The sequence below is a fragment of the Mesoplodon densirostris genome, chromosome 15 (assembly GCF_025265405.1).
Source record: "Mesoplodon densirostris isolate mMesDen1 chromosome 15, mMesDen1 primary haplotype, whole genome shotgun sequence".
Classification (NCBI taxonomy): Eukaryota; Metazoa; Chordata; class Mammalia; order Artiodactyla; family Ziphiidae; genus Mesoplodon; species Mesoplodon densirostris.
Genome location: NC_082675.1, coordinates 19,931,029 through 19,956,120, shown reverse-complemented (window position 1 = coordinate 19,956,120; position 25,092 = coordinate 19,931,029). Strand labels below are relative to the sequence as shown.

General features: G+C 49.1%; 1 protein-coding gene across 2 annotated transcripts in view; it reads right to left on the bottom strand.

Annotated features, from left to right (window-relative positions):
- The window catches only part of MYO18B (myosin XVIIIB), a 226,492-nt gene that overhangs the window by 98,170 nt on the left and 103,230 nt on the right, over positions 1 to 25,092 (bottom strand). For both annotated transcript variants that reach the window (XM_060118779.1, XM_060118780.1), the window contains exons 25-31: positions 17,518 to 17,637; positions 17,126 to 17,234; positions 13,581 to 13,705; positions 8,948 to 9,102; positions 5,167 to 5,290; positions 4,104 to 4,304; positions 269 to 379 (exon numbers count right to left, since the gene is read on the bottom strand). In XM_060118779.1, the coding sequence (XP_059974762.1) occupies positions 269 to 379; positions 4,104 to 4,304; positions 5,167 to 5,290; positions 8,948 to 9,102; positions 13,581 to 13,705; positions 17,126 to 17,234; positions 17,518 to 17,637 (945 nt within the window). The remainder of the gene's footprint in view (positions 1 to 268; positions 380 to 4,103; positions 4,305 to 5,166; positions 5,291 to 8,947; positions 9,103 to 13,580; positions 13,706 to 17,125; positions 17,235 to 17,517; positions 17,638 to 25,092) is intronic.

Sequence of the window (25,092 nt, the reverse complement as noted above, 5' to 3'; positions counted from 1 at the left end):
CACATAAATCCTTACCCAAAGCATCAGTCACATGGCACTGTGGGCTCTTGGTAGAAATCTTGGGGTAATTATGCTAGACAGTTTCAGAGCATCGTAGTTAGGACAGGTAGGTCTGCTCCAGCACCCTTGAAAGCACTGAGGAAGCTAAGGTCTCAGGTGGTTGAAGAGACTGTCCCCAGGCCCTGGGATTCCCCTCACTCTAAGGATGAGGCACCCAGACTGACCCTGCCGGGACCCCAGGACACAGCTGTGCTCGTGACTCACATACCCGCTTCTGGCAGGACTGGCGGATGTCCTCCATCTCCTCCTCCTTGTCCTCTTGGTCCTTCTGGTGCATCTGCTTCATCCGTTCAATCTCCAGTTCAAACCGCTGGCGGAGCTGGGGGCGGCAAGGACAGCGCGTGAGGGTGACCCACACCATCCATGTCGTTCTTAGCATTTCAGCTGCACTTTTCATTTTGGGACTGCATGGATGAGAGTCAAGTTATCCCCCCCCATCCCGCCCCAGGCACCCAGGGAGGTCAGAAATGGTAGATAAATAGCCCCAATACTGCCTCTATCCCTTCTGTGGTCGTAACATAACGTCACTAATCAATCACACTCTTTGCCACTGAGTTTAGATATCATTTTGGAATCCCGCTCAACACTCTCAGGATGAAACGAATTTGTCATCCCTGGAGCAGGCATCAGGGAAGTTCTTCTAGATGGGTGGATAGGTGGGTGAATGGATGGTAGAATAAAAGTTTACTTATGAAGACAGGAAATCCTGGAGAGGGAGATAACTTGCCCAAGATGCTACCTTGACAATTCACTTTGCCTTTGATTAGTTACCTTGCTCTGTAGAAAACAGCCTTCTTAAAATACATTTGTGAGATTTAAATAAGATGACATATAAAGCACTTAGCACAACACCTGGCACAAAAAGATGACGTTTTCTTTCCCCATTATTTTGAAAACAGAGTAAGGATTGGCCCCTCCCTTCCCGGAAGCCTGACATAACCAAGAACTGTGTTCCCATTAAGGAGATGAGCCTTTTCAATGAGAGCCTCCACCACATGCTCAGGGCAGGAAAAGAGCTGCGTGTGATGTTTAAGCTGTGCCATCTTTCAAAAAGGCTCTAGAACTGGAGGCAGAAGTCATGGGACCCAATTCTAGTTCAAGAGTTTACTTTCTTGATTTTCATAATTGAGAGACTGATCCAAGCTCTTGCTTGTCAAGTTTTGTGGCATACTAGAATTACCTGGTGCTTTTTTTAAAAAAAAAAATTTCAATTCCAGGGCTTCACTCTAGACCTATTGGGTCAGAATCTCCAGGATACGGGCCTCAGGAACCTATACTGTTAAGCTTTCGTTGATCTATCCTCTTCAGTGCTGTTGGTCATGGAGCAGCATGGAACCCACCAGTGCAGAGGGTCAGACTGTAGAAACTACAACGTCCTGACCATTTGCTGCTCTGCCCTGGCACCTCACAGCAGCTTTCATGAGGCTACGATGGCTGCCTCTCGAACATGGACACGCAGTCGAAAAAAGACAACTGTGGTCTTTCCCAACGTTGATGATACTCTCTACTACGTAGGACTGTGGTGAAGAGGAAGAAGAATGGTGTGCCTCAGAGCCCCTATTGCAGCTCCCGGCAGAAAGCAGGCTCACTTTAAACGCCAACTTCCTTCCCCGCCTCCTTTAAAATGACAGAGGTTATGGGAAGATAATCCAAAATGAGGAGCATTTAAAGCAAGTAAACGTAATCTTTCTTTTTCATCTTTTTCCTAGCCTCTTGGACACTCCTGACATCTGCAATACCATTTATGTCAAGCTTATATGAGTTAACATAAAATTTCCTGGAAAAAGTGCTATGTTGTAATCAATAAATATCTCCTGGATGTCTACAATAGCCCAGTGCAGTGTGAGGTGATGGGTGAAGCTGAAGATGGATGAAAGGGTTGAGTCAGCTTCGCCTCCTGTGTAAGCTGACGGTGGTACTGGGAAGCTGCATTCAGCCTCGGGTCCCTGAGGTCACCGTAGCACATTTCTGCTTCCGAGCACCGAGTGGTCCCCTGGTGGCATTTTCAAGAGGTAATACAACTTTCCAAAGTGCTCACTCTATTCTTGACTCTGGGTTGCTTTGTGACGCTGTTCCACCCTCTACGTCCCAGAACAACCTGCACAGATATCCCACCTCCTTCATGAACCTTCACAGATTCACAGCTGGGGTTAGGGGGAGGCTAGGGGGTTGATAAGGCTCCGACTTCATTGTACAGATGAGGAGACTAAAATCTAGAGAAAACAGGGGGCTCGCCTAACATCACACAGACCTCAGCTGCATGTGACCATCTTGCAGTTCCTTAAATGCCACGTGACTCCCCTGCCTCCAGGCCTTTGCACTGGCTGTTCCCCCTGCCTCGAACTCTCCTCGTCAGCCAACTCAGACTCATCCTTCAGCTTTCAGCTTCAGTAAATATCACTTCCTCCAGGAAGTCTTCCCTGACTGTTCCAAACCTGCTCCCCAAACCAGATCTGCAAGTTAAACCTTCCCATAACACTCAGCATAACTATAACCTTCAGCAGAGCAGAGACCACATTCGTCTTGCTTACAGCTGCTTCCCTAGCATCCACCCTGTGCCTGGCACACAGTAGGTGCTTAATAAATATGGGTTTGACTGAGTAAAGACGCTGTTTTCTGAACCACTCCAGACTGTCCCTCCACACCTGCCACATCCATGTCTCAATACTCAGCAGACTCTATCCCGATGGAGGGGGATAAGTGAGAAGCAAAGGCCAGCACCCCAGCCTCCCCCCGACCGCCCCCACTCCCTCACCCCACTTCACCAGAGCAGCTCAGTTTATTTGCTTTTACGTATTCATGCTGCCTGGTCAGATGTTCTTGAAAAAGGAGTTCCAACCTTAAAACCATTTCAACATAATTACCCCTTATGAAATCCCACGTGAGAAATTTTTTTAGAACTAAGCATCAAGAAAAGCCTTGCTTCCCCTTGAAAACCTAGCTTGTTTTTATCTTGGGGATGATAAAAAAGCATGTAACTCACATTTCCTTTTTCTCTCTGGCCACCAGGAATTTTAGAGCTAAACCTATTAAGTGTGTAAGATCGTATTTCTGCGTGTCTGCTTATTCATTCACCACACCACCGTTCCTTAGCACCGGTTTTAAATTGTGTTTTTCTGGTTTGGCTTGTTTTATTTATTTTTCTATTTTATTATGCACACATCTTATAAGCTGCCTCAAATTCTTTGGGGAATGAGTTGGGCATATAAACAAACAAGCAGACAAAATATTCATCAGGTGCTTCGTTGAGGGGGCTGGTACTAGAGTACTGGATTCCTGCCTTATTCCCCTCAGTTATTTTGCATTTTCCAAAGATCAGGGCTCCCATCTCCCTGGAGGCTGTGCACAGCACAGGTATCCGAGGCACTGTGGAGTCAGATGGCGCAGGCTTCAAATCCCGTCCCTGCCATTTTCTCCCTGTCCCTGAGCCTCAGTTTCCACATCCATAAAGTGGGGATAATACTAATATCTCAGCATATAAATTTCTTGTGGAGATTGATGAGGTGAGATGTGAGGAGAGCTTAGGGCTAAGTCTGGTACACAGACAGTGCTCAATAAACACCAGATATTGGGTCAACAGTTATTTAATGAGTACCAACTATGCGCCGGCCTCATTCCAGGCTCTGGGGATGCCCTGATAAGCAAGATCAACCAAAAAGTCCTCCTGCTTCCCTGAAACTTATATCCTAATGGGGGAGAGAAGCATTGAGCACATTTTTTTAAAGCACTATGGCATATGATGGCAGGTGCTATGAAGAAGAACCAAACAGCTAAGGAGCGGTGTGGAGGTGGGGTTGTTTTCAAGGAGATCAGGGCAAGCTTCTCGGAGGAGCTGACATTGACGCTTGCAGGATGGTAGGAGGGGGCTACATCATGAAAGGTCTGCATGTCAGACCTAGGGGGGTTGAAGTTCTCTGGGGTACTAGGGAGCCACAGAAGGATGAGGAGCAGCTGAGTGAGGCGCTTGTGTCGTATTTTGATAACAGCCTTCTGCACTGGAGTCAGCATGGGGCAGGGCATCGCCCTGGACAGGACCTTCCTACCTGCTCCAGCTGCTTGATGGTGTTTTCCTGCTGGCTGTGGATTTTCTCTTGCTCGAGGGCACTGGATTCTAGCTTCCAGAGCCTCTCCTTCAAGCCCGCAATGCAATTCTCCCCCAGAGAGGGTGACCCCAGCAGCTCCTGCTTCTGGGCCTGCAGCATCTCCACCTCCTGCTTCAGCTGCAAGGTTTCTTGCTCCTTTTGCTACAAAGTGGGCAGAGATCCGAAGTCACGTGACCATACTCCTGCTCCCCCGGGACACCTCTACAACTTGCGGGAGGGCACTTTCCACTGTTTAGTGCACGTCATCTCCACTGCCACCTCCACCTGGATCTCGCGGCCCCCCGCCGTGCCCCCTGTGGGACGTCAAGGGCCCTTCCCTGGGACAGCTCAGACAGGCTGGGGCGGGGAGTCTGTGGGAAGCAAGGCCCTTGCCCCTAGAGCTAGACCTCAAAGCACCAACAGGAGGTGTTTGCCCCATTTGAAAGCTGTGTACCTGCCAAGGGTGGGCCTGAGATGTTGGAGCAGGGAAGCCAAGTGGCCAGGCATGACTCTTCCAGGTTAGAAAGTCAGCTCCAGGGTGAAAGGAGTTTGGGCTACATCATGAAGGAGCTGCCCGCCAGGCTAAGAGGTGCAGAGGTTCTCCCAGAGCAATAGGGAGCCACAGCAGGCCTTGAGCAGCAGCTGAGGGAGGTGCCTGTGTCATATTTTAATCAAATCCCTCTGCACTGGCACCTGCAGGGGACAGGGCACTGCCCCTAGCTGGGTCTATAGCTAACTCATCCTGAGCCAAGCCTCTCCCCGCGCCCAGGTGGGCAGCTCGGAAGTCAGGCAGGTGACTGAAGCAATATCCTGAGGGACGTGGAGCTAGGGAGGCCTGCTTATCCATCACCTGCCACCCACGGTTTGTTGATTCAGGCGTGCTGGGCTCCATGACGCCGGCACTGGCCAACCAGGACGGCCACACGCAGAGCTCTCGCCCCACACCATCTGCAGCAGGTGCACGAGGGGTTTCCTGAGACCCAGCAACCAAGAGCCAGGGGGGCGCTGTGCCCCCGCCCCTCACCTTCAGGTGCTGCTGAAGCTTGCCCAGCTCGCACCGGACGCTGGTGTTCTCCTGGGCCACTTTCTCACGGAGGCCCTTCTCAAACACGGACTCTCCCAGGGCCTGGGCCAGCTGCGTGTCAAACCTGTCAGAGCAGAACACGGGTCACGACCCCGAGGCGGGTGTGCCTGGGCCGGCGGGGGGGAGGGAAGGCGGGTGCTGGAGAGAGGCAGTTAGCTTGCTGAGAACCGCTAGGGAGAGAAAGAGAATTAAATGATGAAGGGTTTGTGGATGTGGGGTAGGAATCCTGAACACCAGAGAGCGACGCTGAGGGTTTATAGTCTCCACAAAAATACCGGACACTTATTTAAAATGTGATAAAAACACATACACAAAAATAAAAATAGAATAAAACTATACAAATAGAGAATAAGAACAAAGAACATATATACATATAGAAAAAACTAACCTATCAGGTTTGCTGACATATGCCAAGGACCTTTAATTCTACAAGGCCCAGGTTTGGCATCTAACATCCATTGATTGGTACATGAATATATTTATCAGCACAAACAAGGGATATTCAACATTTCATATTGTGCATGATACTGTGGGGCTCATGCACTCATTAGCCATATTAGAGCACGGTTATTACTGATAGAATGCTGGACAGTTATACATTCCATCTTGTCTTCATTTGGTTCCTAAGCAGGCAACACAGACATTGGACAGTCCTATGGGGGCCATCGGGGAATTAGGAAGTACCTACTTTGGAGGGCACCTGCCCCTCCACAATGGTGACCACTGGGTGGGAAGTGCTTCTTGGACTGGACATCATTCCACTCATCACCCTCTGTCCCTGTCACAGGCGAGGAAACTGGCAGAGGCTCTGACAAGCCTCAGTAAGATGTGACTTTGGTCACTTGCCCTCAGCCCACACAGAAAGGCCACATGCTCCAGGGAACTGGGTGTGGCCAGATGGCTGAACTGGGCATGGGGTTTTGGCCTTGGTGAGAAGAAGGTCTCCCTTGTTACAAGATTATCCAATGTCCCTTAACGCTAGATGGTCATTCAAAGCCTCAAGACTCCTGAAAGAGCCAACTACAGGTTATATGAGGGAGGCCTACTGTTGGAAGGGCCCAGAGGTTTTCTGATTGGCTGTTGGTGACATCATTCAAGAGGCACTATTGGCTGCCTCTGAAATGGCAACACTGTGATGATGATAATGGTCCAGCAATCCCAAAGTGCCAGGCTCTGAGCTGGGATCCATGGGGTCCTTATAACAATTCAGTAAGAAACACATTATAACCATTCCATACAAGAGAAAACTGAAGTTCAGAGAGGTGAAGTGATTCAGCCAAAATCCCAAAGTGGGTTTGAGCCAGCTTCTCTGCTGATTTAGCTGGTCCCCCATCTACCTGTTCATGCCCTGGAACAGGGAAGGAAAGACAGTGGGGGCCAGACAGTGATGGTTGTTTTAAAGGAGTCCTTACTGGGCCACCTGACGCCAAAGAATGCCTCCAACAGACCCTAACTTTTGGAACACACTGACCGACGAACTGCCTGAGGCCAGAGGGACTCACACCCTTCACCCCATTAGGAGCGGGCTGGGGGGTCCAACCTCCTGTGGCTCCAGCACAGGCCTTTTCCCTGTGGAAGCAGCTGGGAGCTCCATCAGCCCTCGGAACTGAGCTTTGTGACCCATGAGTGAGCATGGCAACAAGAAGCCAACCTCAAATGGAGCCGTTCTGGGCCACTCTGAACTTAGAAGCCAAGGTGGGGCAGGGAACTCTATCAGCATGGAGACATCCGTCCACCCAGAGCCCAGCAAACTAAGGAGGCAGCTGCGTCTACACTTCAATTAAGCTTAAAGAGGTGTGAGAAAGTAACACTAACTTCTAGATCTCTCCCTCACCAAAGGCATGCTGCCTGAATTTCCACCGTTAGACAGAGACTTCTACTCCCTTATGGGCTCCCTGCTAAAATGCTAGCCCTCCTAGAAAGGTAATGGCTGCTATTTGCAATGAGCATCAAAACATAAATTAGCTTCTGCCAAGATATGGTCGTGGAGTAGGGAGCATGACAGGGCAGGTTAAGCCTTAAGAAGCAGAAATGTAAGTAGGATGAAATGGGGACTTTCCCGGTGGCCATCATGGGGAGGTTCTTGAGGACCTGGAATGAAGGATTCTGCCCAAGGGGGTCGATCACAGGAAAGACCAGAGAGATGGAATGTTCTGGCTGCATAAACTCCAAGGGCAGAACCCTGACCCCTGCCACCCATCAGAAATCTGAAACCCCCTCAAAAGGCCTCTCAGAAGTGGAACCCACAGATAAAGGCCAGAATAGTCACAGCTGGCAGAAACCCGAGGGCTGATGGAGTCTCACTTCTCAATTTACAGATGGGGGTCTGTCAGAGCCCCTCTTCAGCACCAGGTGGCCTGCTTAAGTCCAAGGACGGCTCTGAAACATCAGTCACTGTCTAGCCCAGACAGGTAGTGTCACTTGACAAGGTCACCCAGGAAATGACCAAGGTGGGACTAAGCCATTCTCCCCACTGCAAGGACAAGGCTTAGCCAGAGCACCCATGGGAAGGTGGAAAAGGAAACAGAGTCAGCTCTCAGCGAGAAGAGAATAAACTTCTCTCGTTTTGGGGGGCGTACTAATAACACCCCAAAGAGCTTCTTTTTTTCCCCCCAGATGAAGGAGCCAGCTCAGGAAAGCTCAAAGGTAAATGAGAGAAACAATATTTAATGCAGATCAAGTTCAAAACCTGTGCCAGTCCCATGGAAATATAACTCAGCTTGCTACCTGTTGGAAATAGGCAACCTCGGCAAAACCACATCCTGGCACACAAAGCAAGGCTTTTCTGTATTTTTATCCTGGACCTTCTCAACGAGGCTGTATTTCATCTATTTGCCGCCTAGGAAGTTTCCATTAAGGCTTATCTGGCTCAGAACAAGACCCCTGCACACCTTTACCCTCACCAGGTGAGTTGAAGAGCTTTGGACACAACCACGGAGTCCAGGGATGAAGGCACCCCAGGACTGAGGTTGCACGTAGGGAGGCCTGTGAGTGTAAACCTGGGCTCCTGGTCTAGGCTCCACCCACGGAAACCTGTGACAGCACCGGTGGAAAGCAAGCACGGGGACCAGTGTGCAGATTCAAGACTGGCATCTTGTTTGTGCACAGAGCCCAGTCCCTGCCAGAACTGCTCACGTGAGCTGAGAGTCTAAACTTCAAATGAAAAGGGCACTGACTCAAGTTTTTGGCCTCCTCTCCATTTTCGACAGTGGGAATAGGAACCAGACTCTAGTCCAGCGGGATCTACCAACTGTATCATCTAGTCTTCACCACAAGGGGGGCGCTCCACCTAAGGAGAAGAACCAGGCTGAGAAGGGTTGAATGACTTGTCCAAGGTCACACAACTAGGAAGAGGCCCAGCTGGGACTTGAACCAGCACTTGCACCCCTAACCACCAGGCCAGGCTGTCTTTGCCCTCCACAACGAACTCTACACTTGATAAGTGGGGATGCGGAGGCCCAGAGAGGCCAAGCAAGTTCCCCAAGCTCACATGGTCAGTTGGTAATAGAGCTGAGACTGGATAACAGAAAAGAATTATTTCTTGCTGGATTCTTGGGAGAACGATATAGGAATGTGTGAGGGGAGAGAGAGGAAAATTAGAGCAGAACAAGGATGGTAGGCTCCATGGATGAAGAGCCCTGACTGAAGTGGAGGGGTCTGGAAGAATCCGGAGACCCCAGAAGACCCCAGCACCCAGGTGATGACGTGGAACGCGACTCACTTCTTCTGCTTCTTCTCTAGCTCGTGGTTTCGGCTCTGCTGGTTCTCCAGCAGGAAGTGGGTGTCCTGCAGGTCACAGGTCAGATGGTGGCACTTCCTCTTCAGCTGCTGGGCCATCCTCCTGGCCCCCTCGTAAGCACTCTGCAGCTCCCCAAGCTGTGGGAGGAGTAGAACCAATCAGCCACCTCTGTCGGCGCCAAACTGCCCCCTACTTTCTAGGTCAAGTAGCTGCTGTTTCCAGTGTGAGTGTAATGGGAAGAGAATAGGCACGGGGGCTGGAGCGACCCTGTCCTGACCACTTTTCACCTGTGTCACCATGAGGAAGCTACTTCTCTGAGCTTCAGTTTGCTCAGGGATAAAACGGGGCGGGGGTGTCTATCATTCTCTTGGGGTTTTTAATTTTCCTCAATAATCCTCCTGCCAGTGTGCCCCCAGATTCCTTACATGCCCTGCCTCAACTCGACAGCACCTCGAGGACTATGCATAACTGATATCCCCATCAGTGGGCATAATCTGGGGAGATGCATGCGCATCAGCCACGAAGCAGCCAAAATGGCACATGGAGAAAATCTGACCAGGAAACCCCTGAGACAGGCTCTAAAGGTCAGGGCAGTAACTGGCACTTGAGATGGGCTGACTTCCACAGGGACACGCGCTGCTGGAAACAAACAGAAAAGCCACGGCACTTGCATCTTCCTCCAGGAAACACCCTCTCAAATGTCCTAGTTTAGATCTGGGAGAGAGGGCAACTCAGCACACTCGCTTTGAAGAAATGGCCTCATTAAAGAATTGCTTTAAATAAGCGAAACTCTGAGTTAATGAAGCCTGTAATTCTAAATTCAGTATTTGAAGGCAAATGGGATGTTTTCATATATTCTGCTGCTCAGAAAAAGGTTGCACTTTTATTACTTTTTAATGTAGCATGAGTATCCCTCCTTCCTTGGGGAGGCTGACCCGACTTTATAATTTGTTATAGAAGAACTAGGCTGTTCCCCTGTGGCTGTCCCTCGCTGGTTATCTATGTCTTCTGAGGATCATGAGACAATGTCCATCTTGGAAGTGACCCCTAAAACCATCTCCAGTGAGCTTCACTTCCACTGTTTATAAAATCCTGTGTGATCTCATCCTGGCCCACCTCTGCAAGTTGATTCCATGATACTTTTCTCTCACAATGAGGATATATATATATATATATATATATATATATATATATATACACACACACACAAAAAAAATAGCGGGACAGGAAATATGACTTCAACTCTTATTGTGCTTACCTCTAATGGGGACACCAAGAAGTAAGCAGATAATTACAACACAGCATGATGAAGCTTCTATCTGGGGAAATAATTCAGGGGCACCCAACCCAATCTGTGTCAGGGAAGATTTTCTGGAGGGAAGGACATTTAAGCTGAGATCTTAAGGTTAGTTGGAGATATCTAGGTAGGGAAAGAAAGTGTTCTAGGAAAAGGAAACAGCATATGCAAAGGCCCAGAGGTGAGAAAGAATAAGGCTCTTTGGAAGAAGGGAAAAAAAAAAAGTGCAATGGAACAGAATAGAGAGTCCAGAAAAAGACCCAGAGAAATACAGTCAGTCGATTTTTTACAAAGAGGCAAATGCTATACAGTGAAGCAAAGACAATCTTTTCGACAAATGGTGCTGAAACAACTGGTCATCCACATGCAAAAAAAATGAATCTAGACAGAGATTTTACACAAAAATGAACTTAAAATGGATCACAGACGTAAATGTAAAATGCAAAACTAACTATAAAGCTCCTGGAAGATAACATCAGAGAAAACCTTGATGACCTTGGATTTGGCAATGACTTTTTGAATATGACACCAAAGGCACAACCCATTAAAGAAAGAATTTATAAGCTGGACTTTATTAAAACTAAACATTTCTGCTCTGCAAAAGACATTATCAAGAGAATGAAAAACCACTGACAGGAAGAAAGTATTTGCAAAAGACGTATCTGATAAAGAACTTATCCAAAACATACCAGGAACTCTTAAAATCCAATTGATTAGAAAACAAACAACTCAAATAAAAAACAGCCAAAGACCTTAACAGACACTTCGCCAAAGAAGGCTACTGGTGGCAAATAAGAATATGAAAATACGTTCCACACCTTACGTCATCAGGGAAATTAAAACAAGATGCTACTACACACCTATTAGAATGACTAGAATACAGAACACTGACAACACCAAATGCTGACAAGGATGTGGAGCAACAGGAACTCTTACACATTGCTGATGGGAATGCAAAATGGTACAGCCACTTTAGAAGACAGTGTGATGGTTTCTTACAAAACTAAACATACTCTTACCATATGATCCAGAAACCATGTACTTTGGTATTCACCCAAAGGCACTGAAAACTTACATCCACATAAACACCTGCACATGGATATTTACTGACAAAACATGGAAGTAACTGAGATGTCCTTCGTAGGTGAACTGATAAATGAACTGTGATACATCCAGATGATGGAATATTATTCAGAGCTAAAAAGAAATGAGTTATCAAGCTATAAATGAAAAGATGTGGAGGAACCTCAAATGCATATTCCTAAGTGAAAGAAGCCAGTCTCAAAAGGCTGCATATGGTATGATTCCAACTACATGACATTCTGGAAAAGGCGAAGCTATGGGGACAGTAAAAACATCAGTGCTTGCCAGAGGTTGGGGGCAAGTGTAAACTGATGGAGCACAGAGGATTTTTACGGCAGTGAATCTATTATGTATGAAACTATAGTATGGATACATGTCCTTATACATTTGTCCAAACCCATAGAGTATATGACAGTAGGGTAAACCCTAATGTAAACTACAGCAAACTACAGTCTTTAGTGATGGGTCAATGAATGTTCATCGATTGTAACACATGTCCCACTCTGGTGGAGGATGTTGACAATGGGGGAGGCTATGCAAGTGTAGGGACAGCGGGTAGATGGGAAACCTCTGTACCTTCCTCCCAAGTTTCCTGTGAGCCTTAAACAACTGAGTTGGTTGGACTCAGTGGTGTGCTGGAGCTGTCTTGCACCAACTTACAAGAGCTGATTCTGCACATCTATCCCCAGTTCCACATTCAGTGACATCACAGTGGGAGCCTGAAATTGGCCATGGTGGGAACATTTACACCGCGGAAATTGGCAACTGGCAAACGTTACATATCAGGGTCTGTTTTTAGAGCGACAGTTTATCAGCACACCACAGGTTAAAGTGTAGACTGGGTAGAATGCAGACTAGCGGTGGCTGGAGACAATGCAAAACAGAGGCCAAACTACTTTCATCTAGACATGCCAGACAAGGTTACATTATATTTGTAATGTCCAGCTGCACTTTCAAGAAAAAAAAGGGAAACTGTAGGATGTCAGAAATGCAGAGGACACAAAACAAGAACACTCATGGTAGATGCTAACACTATGGCAGTCAAGGTGGGGGAGGAGAAGAGCAGCAGAAAGATCCAGAAATATCCCTAATGATAGAGGCTGTGTTCAAATGCCCAGAGGGAGACAGGAGACAAGGCCTTGGGGCCATGGAAGGTGGGAGCTTGGAAGGAAGACCCTTGTACTAAGTCAGGACCCTGCAAGAGCTGCACCTATGTGACAGGGGGCAAGGAAAGCTCCACCCATGGCCTGGAAGGTGGTAAGAACGCTTGCTGCCACTCTGGCTCCCAGTCAGGGAGAAAGGATTCCCGTGAGAAATCAAAACCCCAGGTCTGTGCCTCATGTGGGTTCAAAGCTCAGCCTGACACTTTGGACATGCTGCAAAAATCTGAAATGCAGAATTATTTAGCATAACCTTAGGGGCTGCTGCAGAAGAAAAAGTGCAAAAGTGCTTCTTCTAAGAGGAACACATCCAAAAACATAAGACTCCATTTAAAATCAATAAAAAGGTTTTTTAAATTTTTTAAATAAGATAGACTCAATTAAAAAAAAAAGCTAAAGACACATAAAATCTCACCATGAGAGTCAGAAGGGAAAAAAGGAACATCTACAATGCAGACTACGTGGGGCTGGCGTGTGGGAGGCGCCTGTGGAAGATGAACTCACAATCAAAATTTATAGAACACACAGGCAAACAATTCCCAGCGATAATCAGTCTAACTTGCGATAACAGAACAATCTGAAAGAGATGCTGAAAGATCCCTTGGGCTGCTGTGTGGTTGAGGGGAGATGCTGGAAGCAATAAGACCAGTTAGGAGGCTGTTGCTCTGATCTAGACGAGAGATGGAGGTGGCAGGTTAGGCTAGAGGCAATGGGGGCTGATATCATTTGACTATTTTAAGAGCACATTACAATCATTTTACAGATGAGAAACCTGAGACCCAAAAGGTAAAAGTGCTTTCCACAAGGTCAGAGCAGAAAGGGAACCGGAACTCAGGTATCCCGAGCTCACTTTCATGTTCTTTAGTCCACAGTGTAGAACATTCGCATGTAGAGAAACTATCGTCCATATCCCATAGCAACCTGCATGTGTAATATCAGTGGAGGTGGAGAAGCACGGAACAGGTGATGCCCTCTCTCCCTTCCTGGGTTCAGCCAACATCCTGAAGAGGGAGGTGGGACCCTGACCAATCGCTGCCACTTTTGCAACCCAGACTATCTCCACCCCCCCCCTTACCTTCTGCTCCAGCTCGTTCCTAGACGCCAGCTCTGAGTCCAGCCTCTCCTCGGACTGCTGGAGACGCTTCCTGAGGAACTCGTTCTCCATCTGAGCACAGTCGAAGCGCATCTGCCACTCGTCCGCTGTTTAACAGAGTCAGAGAGGCCAGGATGGGAGGCTCAGTGAACGAGGGTGGTTCTCTCCCACAGTCTTAGCTCTTTGTGCACAATTTCACAGTGTTAATAGAATTCCTGAGGCTCGACCTCAGGCTTCAGATTAGGAAATCCCACTTTAAGTCCAAGCTTTAAAAACCACTTCCTCCAGGCAGCCTGCCCTGACTACCTCCAGGTGTCTAACGTTATTGACCACTCACTATTTTAAGCCTGGTCATTTTACACTGTTCAATTTCCCTACAAGTGTGCAAAGACCTTTTTTTCCCCAAGGAAAGTCCATAATTTTTGAGGGTAGGGGAGCTGTTTTAGTCATTTACGGGTTTCTCCACACCCTCTAGAAGAGTCCCACACACACAGCCGTTCCCCCCCACATGGTAACACAAGTTCACCAACTGGAGTCATCCTACTGGCCTACCACACTGGGTGACAAGAGTATAAAATCAGTGGCTGTTGGTTGAATTAATTAACAAATAAATCAATGAGCAATAATTAAAGTGTCTATTAGATGAAGAGCAACAGACACACTGGTCACAAGATGTCTCTATGTGATAGCAAAACAATCCCTTGATTTGGTAAAAATCTAAAAAAAATCATTTGCTGGTGTGATGAAAACTGTTTGGCTGAAGAGAACAGGCTACAGTAAGTTGTGATATCTTTTAACTGAATAATAGAGTAACATCCTTTAAGGTAATGGAGATGTGGACAACACTGCACAAACAGTTTAAGATACAGACCCATCCATTTCTCCATCCATCATCCACTGTTCCATCTACCTTCCATCCATCCAAACACTCACTGGGCACACTACTCCATACCAGGCACAAGGGATCATGAATAAGAAACCATTCTATCTTCTGGAAGTATCTACTTGTGGAGACAAACATGTAAAAATTCAGCTTCAACACAGCATGACCAGTAGTCTCATAAAGGAACTTAAGGAAATCCAGAAGAGGACTCAAACTCATAAGGGCAGCAAACTCTGTTTTGTTCACGATTGTGTCCAAAGGACTTACTACGATGCCCAGCATATCATAAACGCTCCATGACTTTCACTGGAGAGGTGGGTGGATGGATGTTAGGGTGCACGGAGAGGTGGGTACGTGGATGGATGAATGGACGGTAGGGCCGAGGTCTTGTAGGAGTTCACCCCAATAGGGATTCTCACATAAAACAGAAGAATGATATAACTGTAAGAAGTCAGAGCCTCTTCAAGTTTCCATCAAGGTAAATAATATCACGGTAGGAAAGGAATCCTATCTCCCCACCAGGTAAAAAGTCTCAAGTAGCAAACAGCACAGCCTGCAGAAGGAGCAGCAGAAAGGATTTCTGAGGCAGCCTGTGGACTCTGCGCTCCAGAGAGGGGTGGGAGTGGGCAACACGAACAGATGAGGAAACTTCTCCATTCTTCAAGGCTGATTTCCACCTCCAGCCTCCCTCCCCATGGGCACCATTCTTCACCAGTACGTTTAAATGAGCCCTTCATTTTCCAGTCACATCTTTCCTGGTTTCTCTGACCTCCCCATTTACATGGCAAGTTCCTCGAGAGCAGGGCCCAACTAAAATTCTTCTATAAACCACCCCCCGACACAAAACAGGGTCTGGCTCAGTGCTGGACGCACACCGTAAAAGGTTCTCTTTAAATACTTCACCATGTATATAGTGGGAAAGCATATGTATTTTTAGTAATTTCTACTCCACCTTGATCCATAGAAGAGGCTGTGGTGCCACTGCAGTGGTGTGACTAAAGCGTTTTATTGCTTCTTTCAACTTTCCTGTATTTTAGAAACTTTCTGTAATGAGTATGTATTACTTTCATAATGAAAAACAAAGTATTTGTGGATTAGCTCCCTGGAATAAGCATCCCGAGCAGAAAGCCTGCACAGCTAATGTGCTCATGAGCTAAGCGCGTTTCCCCCATCGTCCGACTCCCGTATCTTTGCACAGGAAAACAAATGGCCGGGGAGCATCATTCAGACATAAATCACAGTCGGGATGGAACTGGAGCTGATGTTCTTCTGGGGAAATTGTGCGGTTCTGGGCCAACACGTTCCCCACTCCCTGCGTGGGCCCTGCCTTGTTGGGTCTCAGGTATGTGAGAACCTCAGACTCCTGTGGATTAACCTCCCTGGTAAATGCCTGCCCTGGGGGCAGCCAGGAGGAGAGGAGAAGGAGAGGAGAGCAGGAAGCACGTGTGCCCTGCCTCTCCTCCACCACCTCCGACCTTGGCTCCTCTGAGTGCCCCTGATGTTTCTAGGGCGTTGATTCTCTGGGGTCACTGAAGGAATGGTATCAATGTTTCATAAAGGCTGACAGACACGCTGGGAATCCTCCTCAGCTGACTCATTTAGACTGGGGAGAGGAGGTGACAAAGATGTCATCCTGCCCATCCAACCATTAGATGCGAGTCCCCAGGTCACCGTCTAAGGCGGGCACCACCAGGAACCCCTGGCTCCTCCGAACATGCCTCTCATTGGGCAATTCAGGGGTCCTCTCACCCTCTCTCCATTCATTCAGTAACTGCTGAGTGCCTGACATCACTTTTAAATGGGGACAGTAGCCGCTGCTCCATGGATGATGAGCAGGGATAATGATCCCGCTATCAGTAACAGCAGAAATAATGATAAAGTAACTAACAGCTACTCAGCGTTCTGTATCATGCACGTGGCTAAACACTTTCCATTAATCATCTATGGCTACATCCATCTGAAAGATGAGAAAACCGAGGCCCGAACATGTCTTTGCCCAAAGCCACCCATCTAATAAGCTATGGAATCGAGTCAAATCCAGAAATGGGATTTTATAGATTTCACTTTTTAACCACTGAGCTGCCTTCCTCAAAAATTATATTAAAAAGACTCATATAAATATAAGGGTGCCTTGCCCATCCATAGAACCACTATTTTTTGTTTTGTTTTGTTTTGTTTTGCGGTACGCAGGCCTCTCACTGTTGTGGCCTCTCCCGTTGCGGAGCACAGGCTCCGGACGCGCAGGCTCAGCGGCCATGGCTCACGGGCCCAGCCGCTCCGCGGCATGTGGGATCTTCCCGGACCAGGGCACGAACCCGCGTCCCCTGCATCGGCAGGCGGACTCTCAACCACTGCGCCACCAGGGAAGCCCAGAACCACTATATTTTTAAATCATTCTTTGCATTATTACTAAACAGCACCTGCCACACTGATAATTTATTACTTGGGATATTGTTGGACTATCTGTTTAATAGCTGTGTCTTCCACTGGGCTGAGAAGGCAAGGACTGTTCCTTTCTCTCCGCCAACGTCTCAGCCCCTAATGCAGCGCCTAGAACTTCATGAGTGCGCAGTACATGTGAATGAATGGAATAAAAGGACAGCTTTTCCACCAGCGTCTAATCCCATGGGTCCCAGTGGCTCACCTCCTCCAGTGTGATTCTTTTCCAAATCATTCAAGCGAATTTTCTGCTGGGCTTCTTCCAACTGCTTCTCCACTTCTCCCAAATTCTTCTGGACTTGCTCATACTTGCTCTGGAAGAGAGGCCTCAAGGTTTCAAACTGGAGCTAGACAGAGACCATCTCACCTAAGGTGCCTCCAAACCAGTACTGGCCACCTACCCCCTGCACAGTCTTCACCCAGGACACCTTCAAGGCCAACACTTAGGAAGACTCAAATGTCCCCCAGGACTCCGAGTATGGGAGTCAGTAAGCCTGTGCATCCCAGATGTGAGCACGTGGCGGGCGGGGGGGCAGGCCCGCCTCTCCCAGCCACTCTGCTCAGCCGCTCCCACCCCCAGCACTCCCGACCACTCGCCTTTAGCTCCTGAACTTCCCGGGAGGCCCGCAGCCTCTCTGCCCGCTCACTCTCCAGCACGTGGCAGGCCACGTCCCCTTTGAAGCGCTCCTCGGCCAGCTCTGCGGTCAACTCAGCAATCTGGGAGGGGGAGGGTTAAGGCAGGGTTACTTGCTGGCGCTGCACGCCCTTCCGCCTCCACACACACTCCACAGGACCACCCTTGGACTAATCACTGGATCTTAAGGTGGTAAAGAGCATGGATGCTAGAATTTTACTGGTCTTGGTGTTAGAATTCCTGGCCCAACACTCTGAACCAGGCAGGATGCCTCTCGGATGCTCAGTTTTCTCAGCTTTAGCGGGGTGGGGATAACTGATAGAATTGTTGTGGGAACTGAGATAATCCACATAAAGCTTAGCACGGTGCCAAGCACATAGTAAGCATTCAATTAAAAACCAGTTAATTCTAGTAGAAACTCTCTTTAGCCATCCTTCAGGGAGCCATCTCACTGGACCAACCAACAGGCTCCCTCAGTAAGACACACTCACAGGTGCCCAACCCCCAGGTATACTCTCAGCCAGGAAACCCCTCCATGGTTCCCCAGGGTCCACCTGCCCCTATCAGGTGACAGCCACGCTCACCTGGTATCGACTGTGTGTGCTCCCAACCTGTTTATGTCTCATACACTTTTACCGCCATTACCTGTACTATTAGCTATTACATAAACCTGTAAAATGTGACTGGTCAAAGAGTTTCCATGAAAACTAGGCTGAATGCTTTGGAGGTAACAAATACAAGTGAGTTGCTTCTTAAAATTCTGTCAAACATGTGTAGGTGCAAAAACTATAAAGAAAAAAACAGAAATAAAAAATTTAGGCTTTTGCATTCAAATTTCTTTGCCATTTGCTCTGCTTTAAAGAAATCAAAACTGGAAATCATGTAGCTGTGTGTTAGGGGTGTGGTCCAAAAAAGTAGATCTGGGGTCAGACGCTTATCCTCAAAGGGCTTTGGTCCTACCTCAGTGAGTTGAGGTAGACACGTTTAAAGTTAAAAATAAAAATGTTTATTTTTAAATGAATTCCCACTTGCACTGACTCCCCCCCCCCCAACAAAATAACCAACCAACAACAAACACCAAACGGGTCTGCGCTTCTGCGGTCTTATTGTTCCAAAATACAGCCTTCTGGGTTAAAGGATATGCCAAAGAAAGTGAGGAGAGAAACATACGAGTGGACAGTTTAGACCAAGAGGCATAGAATTGACCTTGTACAGAAGAGTCCTCATGAAACTGAGGCTACCCCTTGTGTGAGGCAGTGGCTCAAGTCCAGAGGGAGAGAACGAAAAGAAAAAAAAATAGAGGTAAGAATCCCGTACAGGGTTCAAGTTCAGACACAACAACCAACATATTGTGTGACCCTGGACGAATTTCTTCCTCTCTGGGGCTGTGGTCACCTGAGCTACAAAATGCACTGAATTAGGTGATGTCTCCTGTCCTTCTGGCAATCCCATTCTATGCCATAGATCTTGCATATAAAGATGTCAAAACACCACAGTTTCCCATCAGACCCTCTGTGTGGTATCGAGGGGCGGCTGTGTGGTGCTCCCACACAGACTCGAGGTGGCCCTTCTGGTGTGGAATCCGGCCCCCGTCAACACTATCAGTTCACAGGCGGCCTCAAAAACCACTCAGCTGCCCCGTGAAGAAGGAGGATGCAGATCTATATGTTCTGACATTAAAAAAAAAAAAATCCCCAAATTATATTGCCAAGGGGAAAAAAAAAAGCAACGTTGCAGAATAGAACGTTTGGCATGTTTCCATTTTTGTCTGTACTTGCACAGAAAAAGGCACTCCCAAACTGTGAATGGGGATTCCCCCCCACGGACCCCCGAAGGATGGATTCACAGAGGACTCCAATTTCCTTGTGATGCATTTCTGTACTGGTGACTTTTTAAGCCGCTTTTGTAATAAGAAAAACACAAAACAAAAATATCTTTTTTAAATAGTCTAAACCATAGATTGAGCTGGGGCTGCCCTGTCCATTCTATGTCCCCCACCTTTCTTCCTCCTCCAGCCCATCAGCTTCCCTCCCATCTTGCTGACCATACCAGTGACAGCTCAGGCCAAAATGTCAATTTTTATTTTTCAATAAACAGAGAAAAAAAACGAGGCTTAAGGCGAGTGTTCTGAAGTCACACAGCAAGTGAGCAGCAGAGCTTGGATGTGGACCCAGGTCCCTGATATCCAAGTACCGACCACCCGTTAAAGGGGAAAGGGCTCTCTGGCCGTGTTCCTGGCTGTCTTTGGGGTGGGGGCTTCCTTTGCTACTCCTTGCACTGTCGTCTCTAAACTATTCATTGCAATGACCTTGGACGGTTGTTTAAATACAAATCTCAGGATCCTCAGATCCCCCAAACCAAAGTCTCTGAGGTGGGACCCAGGAATGTGAATTTCAACACACTCCAGGGTGATTCTTCAGCACCACGAAGTTTAAGAATTACTTTGTGACCGCCTGGAGGGGTGGGATGGGGGGGGGGCGGGAGGGAGGAAGATGCAAGAGGGAAGAGATATGGGAACGTATGTATACGTATAACTGATTCACTTTGTTATGAAGCAGAAACTAACACACCATTGTAAAGCAATTATACTCCAATAAAGATGTAAAAAAAAAAAAAAGAATTACTGCCCTAGAAATAGCTAGGATTGCCTCCTAATTTTGGGCTCACTTGGCTTTAGATGGGTTAGATTTGCCTATGGATGTGCAAAGGCATTCAAGCTGGAAAAATGATCACTTGCAGTGGGTGCCGGCTACAGGCCAGTGCAATCCAGGAGCGCCCCAGATCACACCCCTAAACACGCCCCGCATCCCAGAGATCAGCACTGATCCCAAACACAACTGTGTTCCCTCTGCCTTAGCCAATTAGTATGAAATTTAATTTGTGCTAATGGGCCTGAGCAAAGGGAGCACAAAATTAATTTAATGCATTAATTCTAAGTTCCACAGACCCAAGTCTGGAGACAAAAGGACAATTAGTCCTTTCAACCTGGGGAAACGACAGCCGCTTTTAATAGAGACAGTAGCCCCTGACCTCCCCGTCCCCACAAAGCCCTCTCCTTTCACACATTTTGGGGTCTGGGGGCTTTGTCCGTGAGGTGAGGGGTAGGCACCACGCCCAGAGCTATTAGGTGAGTGCAAAATGAAGGCCAAGTTAATGAGGGGAGAGCCTGGTCTGCAAAGCCAGAAGGGTCCTCTGCAGATTGCTCCAGGACCAGTTAACCAGCAATTATTCTGGAAGCCTCCCTGTGTCCATCACTTGGCCAAGTCATCAGAAACCCTCTTTCTACTTAGGGACAATGACTCCAAGGGCCTGCCAGAGGGGGGGGGGACAGAAATGAATTAATCTGCTGTACATTTTGCACAAACAGAAATAATATATCCTGCACGCTGACACCATGCGCAGTTTGGGGCAACAGTGGGTAACGGGGATTTGAAGGACGTTAAGTGCCGAGCACATGTGGGGTCCCGTGGGCTGTCACTGTCACCTGCCCTTCATGATACAAGCACCCCTGCCCTCAAAGACTCCACTGTCGAGTTGGGGAGAGAAGAAAACCACATGTGAGGCGCCCACGTGTCTTGCCTCCACCCTGCCCCGGGCTCTTATACTCAAGGACCCTCTGACCCCAAGTCACCTTTCCCGTCGAGAGCAAACAGCACCCTTTCCCTCTCCTCCTGCACTTTTCAGTTTAACCAAAAGGATTTATTCATAATAAGCCCTTGAATGAGCAACAGCTCACTCATCCACCGCTGAGGACAGACGTGAGCTTACTGAGCACTGGGCACAGACGCCTTATGAGGAGGGTCTTTGCACAGGACACGAAACAGGCACTGAGAGGTGAAACGATGTACTCAAATCAGAGATGATGAGTCTCGGAGGGAGTCCGCCGGGGCGGCCTCACCCCCGGCTCCTGGCTGGACGTCCGTCCAGACGGTCCTCTGTCCCGCATCCACTGTCCAACTCAATCCCCTGCCCCTGGGCCCCTGGGTGCAGCAGGGCAGGAATTGTCATCCTCCTGGAGCAGACGTGGAACAGCCAGCGGGTGCAGGTCAACAGCCTGCTAAGACCTGGACCCCAACCACTCCGCGGGGCCACGGCCAAAGGGAGCCTTGTGGACCCCCCGTGGAAGGGAAGCCCCCATTCCCATCAACCTGAGTGGCTAAAACAGAAAATGGAAAAAAAAAATCAGAAGAGAGAAAAGAGAGAGAGGCGAGAAAATGAATCGACAGGTGAAGGGCGGCCTGACGGCAAGGCCAGCGGCGGCGGGGGGGGGGGGGCGTTGTCCGCTGGTCAAGGAGATTAAGCAGGTCTCACGGCACCTGCCCCTAAAGCTGCCCCAGGCATCAGGGACGACTCAGGACAAGTCTCCGGGGGCCCCCAGAGACGCAGGCGGACACCAGTGCAGGCACCACTGTATTTCTCTTCCCAGCTGGGGACGCCACCTGCTTGTAAGTAACAGTAATAGTGACAGTGACAGTAAAAGTAATACCTTAGTCACAATCACCACCACAGACAGTGCTGACGGCGTGCCCAGCACAGGCTAACCCACAGAACCCTCACGGCAACGCAGACAGGCGGGTACTGACGGCTCCAGACTGCAGATGAGGCACCAGGGTGCAGGCGGCCCAGAACACCCAGCCAGCCAGGGGCAGAGCTGGGCTATGAATTACGGCAGCCTGGCTCCTGAGCCTTCACTTCTAACCACACCATCAAACTGCCTCTTGGGGGCTCAAAGAACATGTGCTGAGTGAACGAATACATGTGCGTGAACCAAGGAGCAAATGTCGGTGGAGATGGGCCGCTGCTTTAAGAATGCTGAGAGAAGGGGCATCTCCTGAGCGGGACACATGGGGATGGACACGCCACCGACTCGCCCTGGGGGGAGAAGGGACAGTTACGGGCTTTCACGAGCTTTAGAAAGGGTCTTCAAGGAACCCTAGCACCCCCCAAAAGGATAGTAACCCCTCAGATGCTGTCACTCACACATCCCATCCTGAGAAGGTTCTTTGGTCCGGCCCCGACCTTCAGGATGGAGTTCAACCCTCTAACATGTTTCTCACGGCGCCTGTGACCCGGCCCAGCTTCATGGCCTGACCCCCACCCCGTAATCACCCTCGTTCCATGAGACACTGCAACCGCCAGGCCTGCAGGTGCCAGATCAGGTCCCCGCTGTCTCTGCCCTTGCCCTGCCCTCCTCCTGGAATGCCTCCCCACCCCACGGCCTGTCTGGGCCTGCTCATCCTTCAAGACCCCTCCTCTGAGAAGCCCTCCCTGAGCCCATTCCCAGTCTGGGTAGATGCTCCTCCTCGATCCCAGACAGACCTGGGTTCCAATCCCAGCTCTGCTACTCACGGGCTGTGTGATGTCAGACAAATCACTTCCCCTCTACGACCTTCACTTGCCTCATCTAGAACGTGGGGTACTAACACCTCCCTCACAGTGTGATTGGAAGGTAAAATGAGATGATGCAGGTAAAGTATTTATCACAGCACCTGGCACACACACACTGCTCATTAAATGTTACTTTAATGACTAAATTCGGCACTATTCCACTCATTCGTTCCATGCCCACCGAATGCTTGGAGGGGTGCAGGAATAGCTAAGATGTATCATTATCTTCGAGGAACTCAGTTTGCTCGGGGGGAGGGAGGTAAAAAATATCAACTGTGTGTTAGTCACAGTGGTGATGCATCAGAGGTAGTGTGATGGCTGCTTCACAGGCACCTCCGCACACAGCCCTACACAGAGGGATGCGTAATACTACTCTCACCGTCCTACTCATGGTGACACAAGGGCTCGGAGTCTTGAAGAATTTGCCTATAATCCCACAGCAATAAGGGCACAAGGTCAGCCGTCCTGATGGACCCTCCGTTCCTGTCCCAGAGCACCAGGGCAGGTCACTGTCCTCGTCCCCACCTCGTACAGCCCCCGCTTCTGCATTTGTGTTGCAAGGCAGGTAGAGATGACGGGCCCCATTTTCACCTGGGGAAGCAGAGGCACACAGAATGGACTTACCAGCCGAGCCCTCCTCTGTGGGGCTTTGGCTCACCCCACCGTGGCCATCGTTAAACATGCTCACCCGGCAGAGCCTCTGCAGCTGGCTGTCCGCCGGGAGGATGCCCTCCCCGGCATATGCCCTCATTGAAGGCCCGAGAGACCCTAACATCTTGAGTCAGGTAGGAAACCAGGCTGTTTTATTCTCCTGGGCACCAGGGGCTGCCACATCCCGACCTCAGAGGCAGAGCGCCGTGCCAGAGCACGAACCAGGCGTCAGGAGAGCTGGGACGAGGTCAAGGCCCGTGACCCCCAGCAAGCCATTTCCTGCCCCCTCCTAGAGGTCAGCTGCTGCTGGACACCGTCACGGCCATCACAGCCACCTCCCTCAGGGCTATGCTAACGCACTTCTGCCCTAAGTCTCCAGTCCCCGCTGCATCCTGGTGATTCTCTCGGCAATTCCTCACCCAGAAGTGAAACTTCCTGGGCTAATGAGGCCAGACATCGGAGCGCATGGGCCTCCGTCTCCTGCCGTAAATAAGGTTCTGGATATATTCCAGAGAGAGAAGAGACCGCCCCTCTCTCACGCACCGCCACGTGCTCCCTCAGCCTGCCAGGGGCTCCCTACCAGACTGGCTGCTTCCTTGTGAAAATAAAAAACCCCACTTGGCATCCAGGCCGATTTTGCACGCTTGAAGATGTACAGCCAGCGACTCAGAGGTTCCTCGTCTCCTCTTCCGCTCCTTCGCAAAGGAAGCGCTCAAATCATTCTGCCATAACGCTGTCTTTTGACGAAGCCCCGTCAAATGGAGTTCCCACTGATGAGGCAACACCGTGTTTCAGCCATGGTCCTGTGGCTGTTTCCCCCCTGCTGAGATGAGGGTGGGGTGCAGGGGGTGAAGGGGTGCTGGGGGTCTTCAGGAGGCACAGCCCTGAAGGAGTGTCTGCTCCCCAACTGTCAACAGGAACTTGCTTCCAAGAAAGGAGAACCGTGTGGAAGGAGATGTGGCAAGAGACACTTCGTATTAATGTTTCTCAAAGTGTGATCCCTGGACCAGCAGGTTCAGCATCACCTGAGAACTTATTAGAAACACAGAAGCTCCAGGGCCACCCCAAGCCACCGACTCAGAACCTCGAAGGCCGGGATTCAGTGATCTACATCCTGACACGTCCTCTCAGGGATTCTGACACACATTCACCACTGCTCTAACACAGCACAACCCTCCCGCATCAGAGTCACCTCAAGGCTTGGTGAAGAAGCACTGAAGGACCCACACCTCCAAGATTCCCTCCTGGGTCAGAGCCTTGAGAGATGGGACCAGGGAAGCTACAGGGTTAACAGCTCCTCTGGATGATTCCAATGCTCTTTAAAGTGCAAAAGCAACCAATATAAATCAACAGTAGCTTTACCCAGGTCGTGGGTGGGAGGTGGTGGGGAGGGAAGGGAATTAGAGCCCTTTCTTCAAATAGAATCTTACTTGGGCCCCAACATGCTATATTTCACCAAATCTGAGCTGCCATCGATTGTAAGATGCACCGTTACAGAA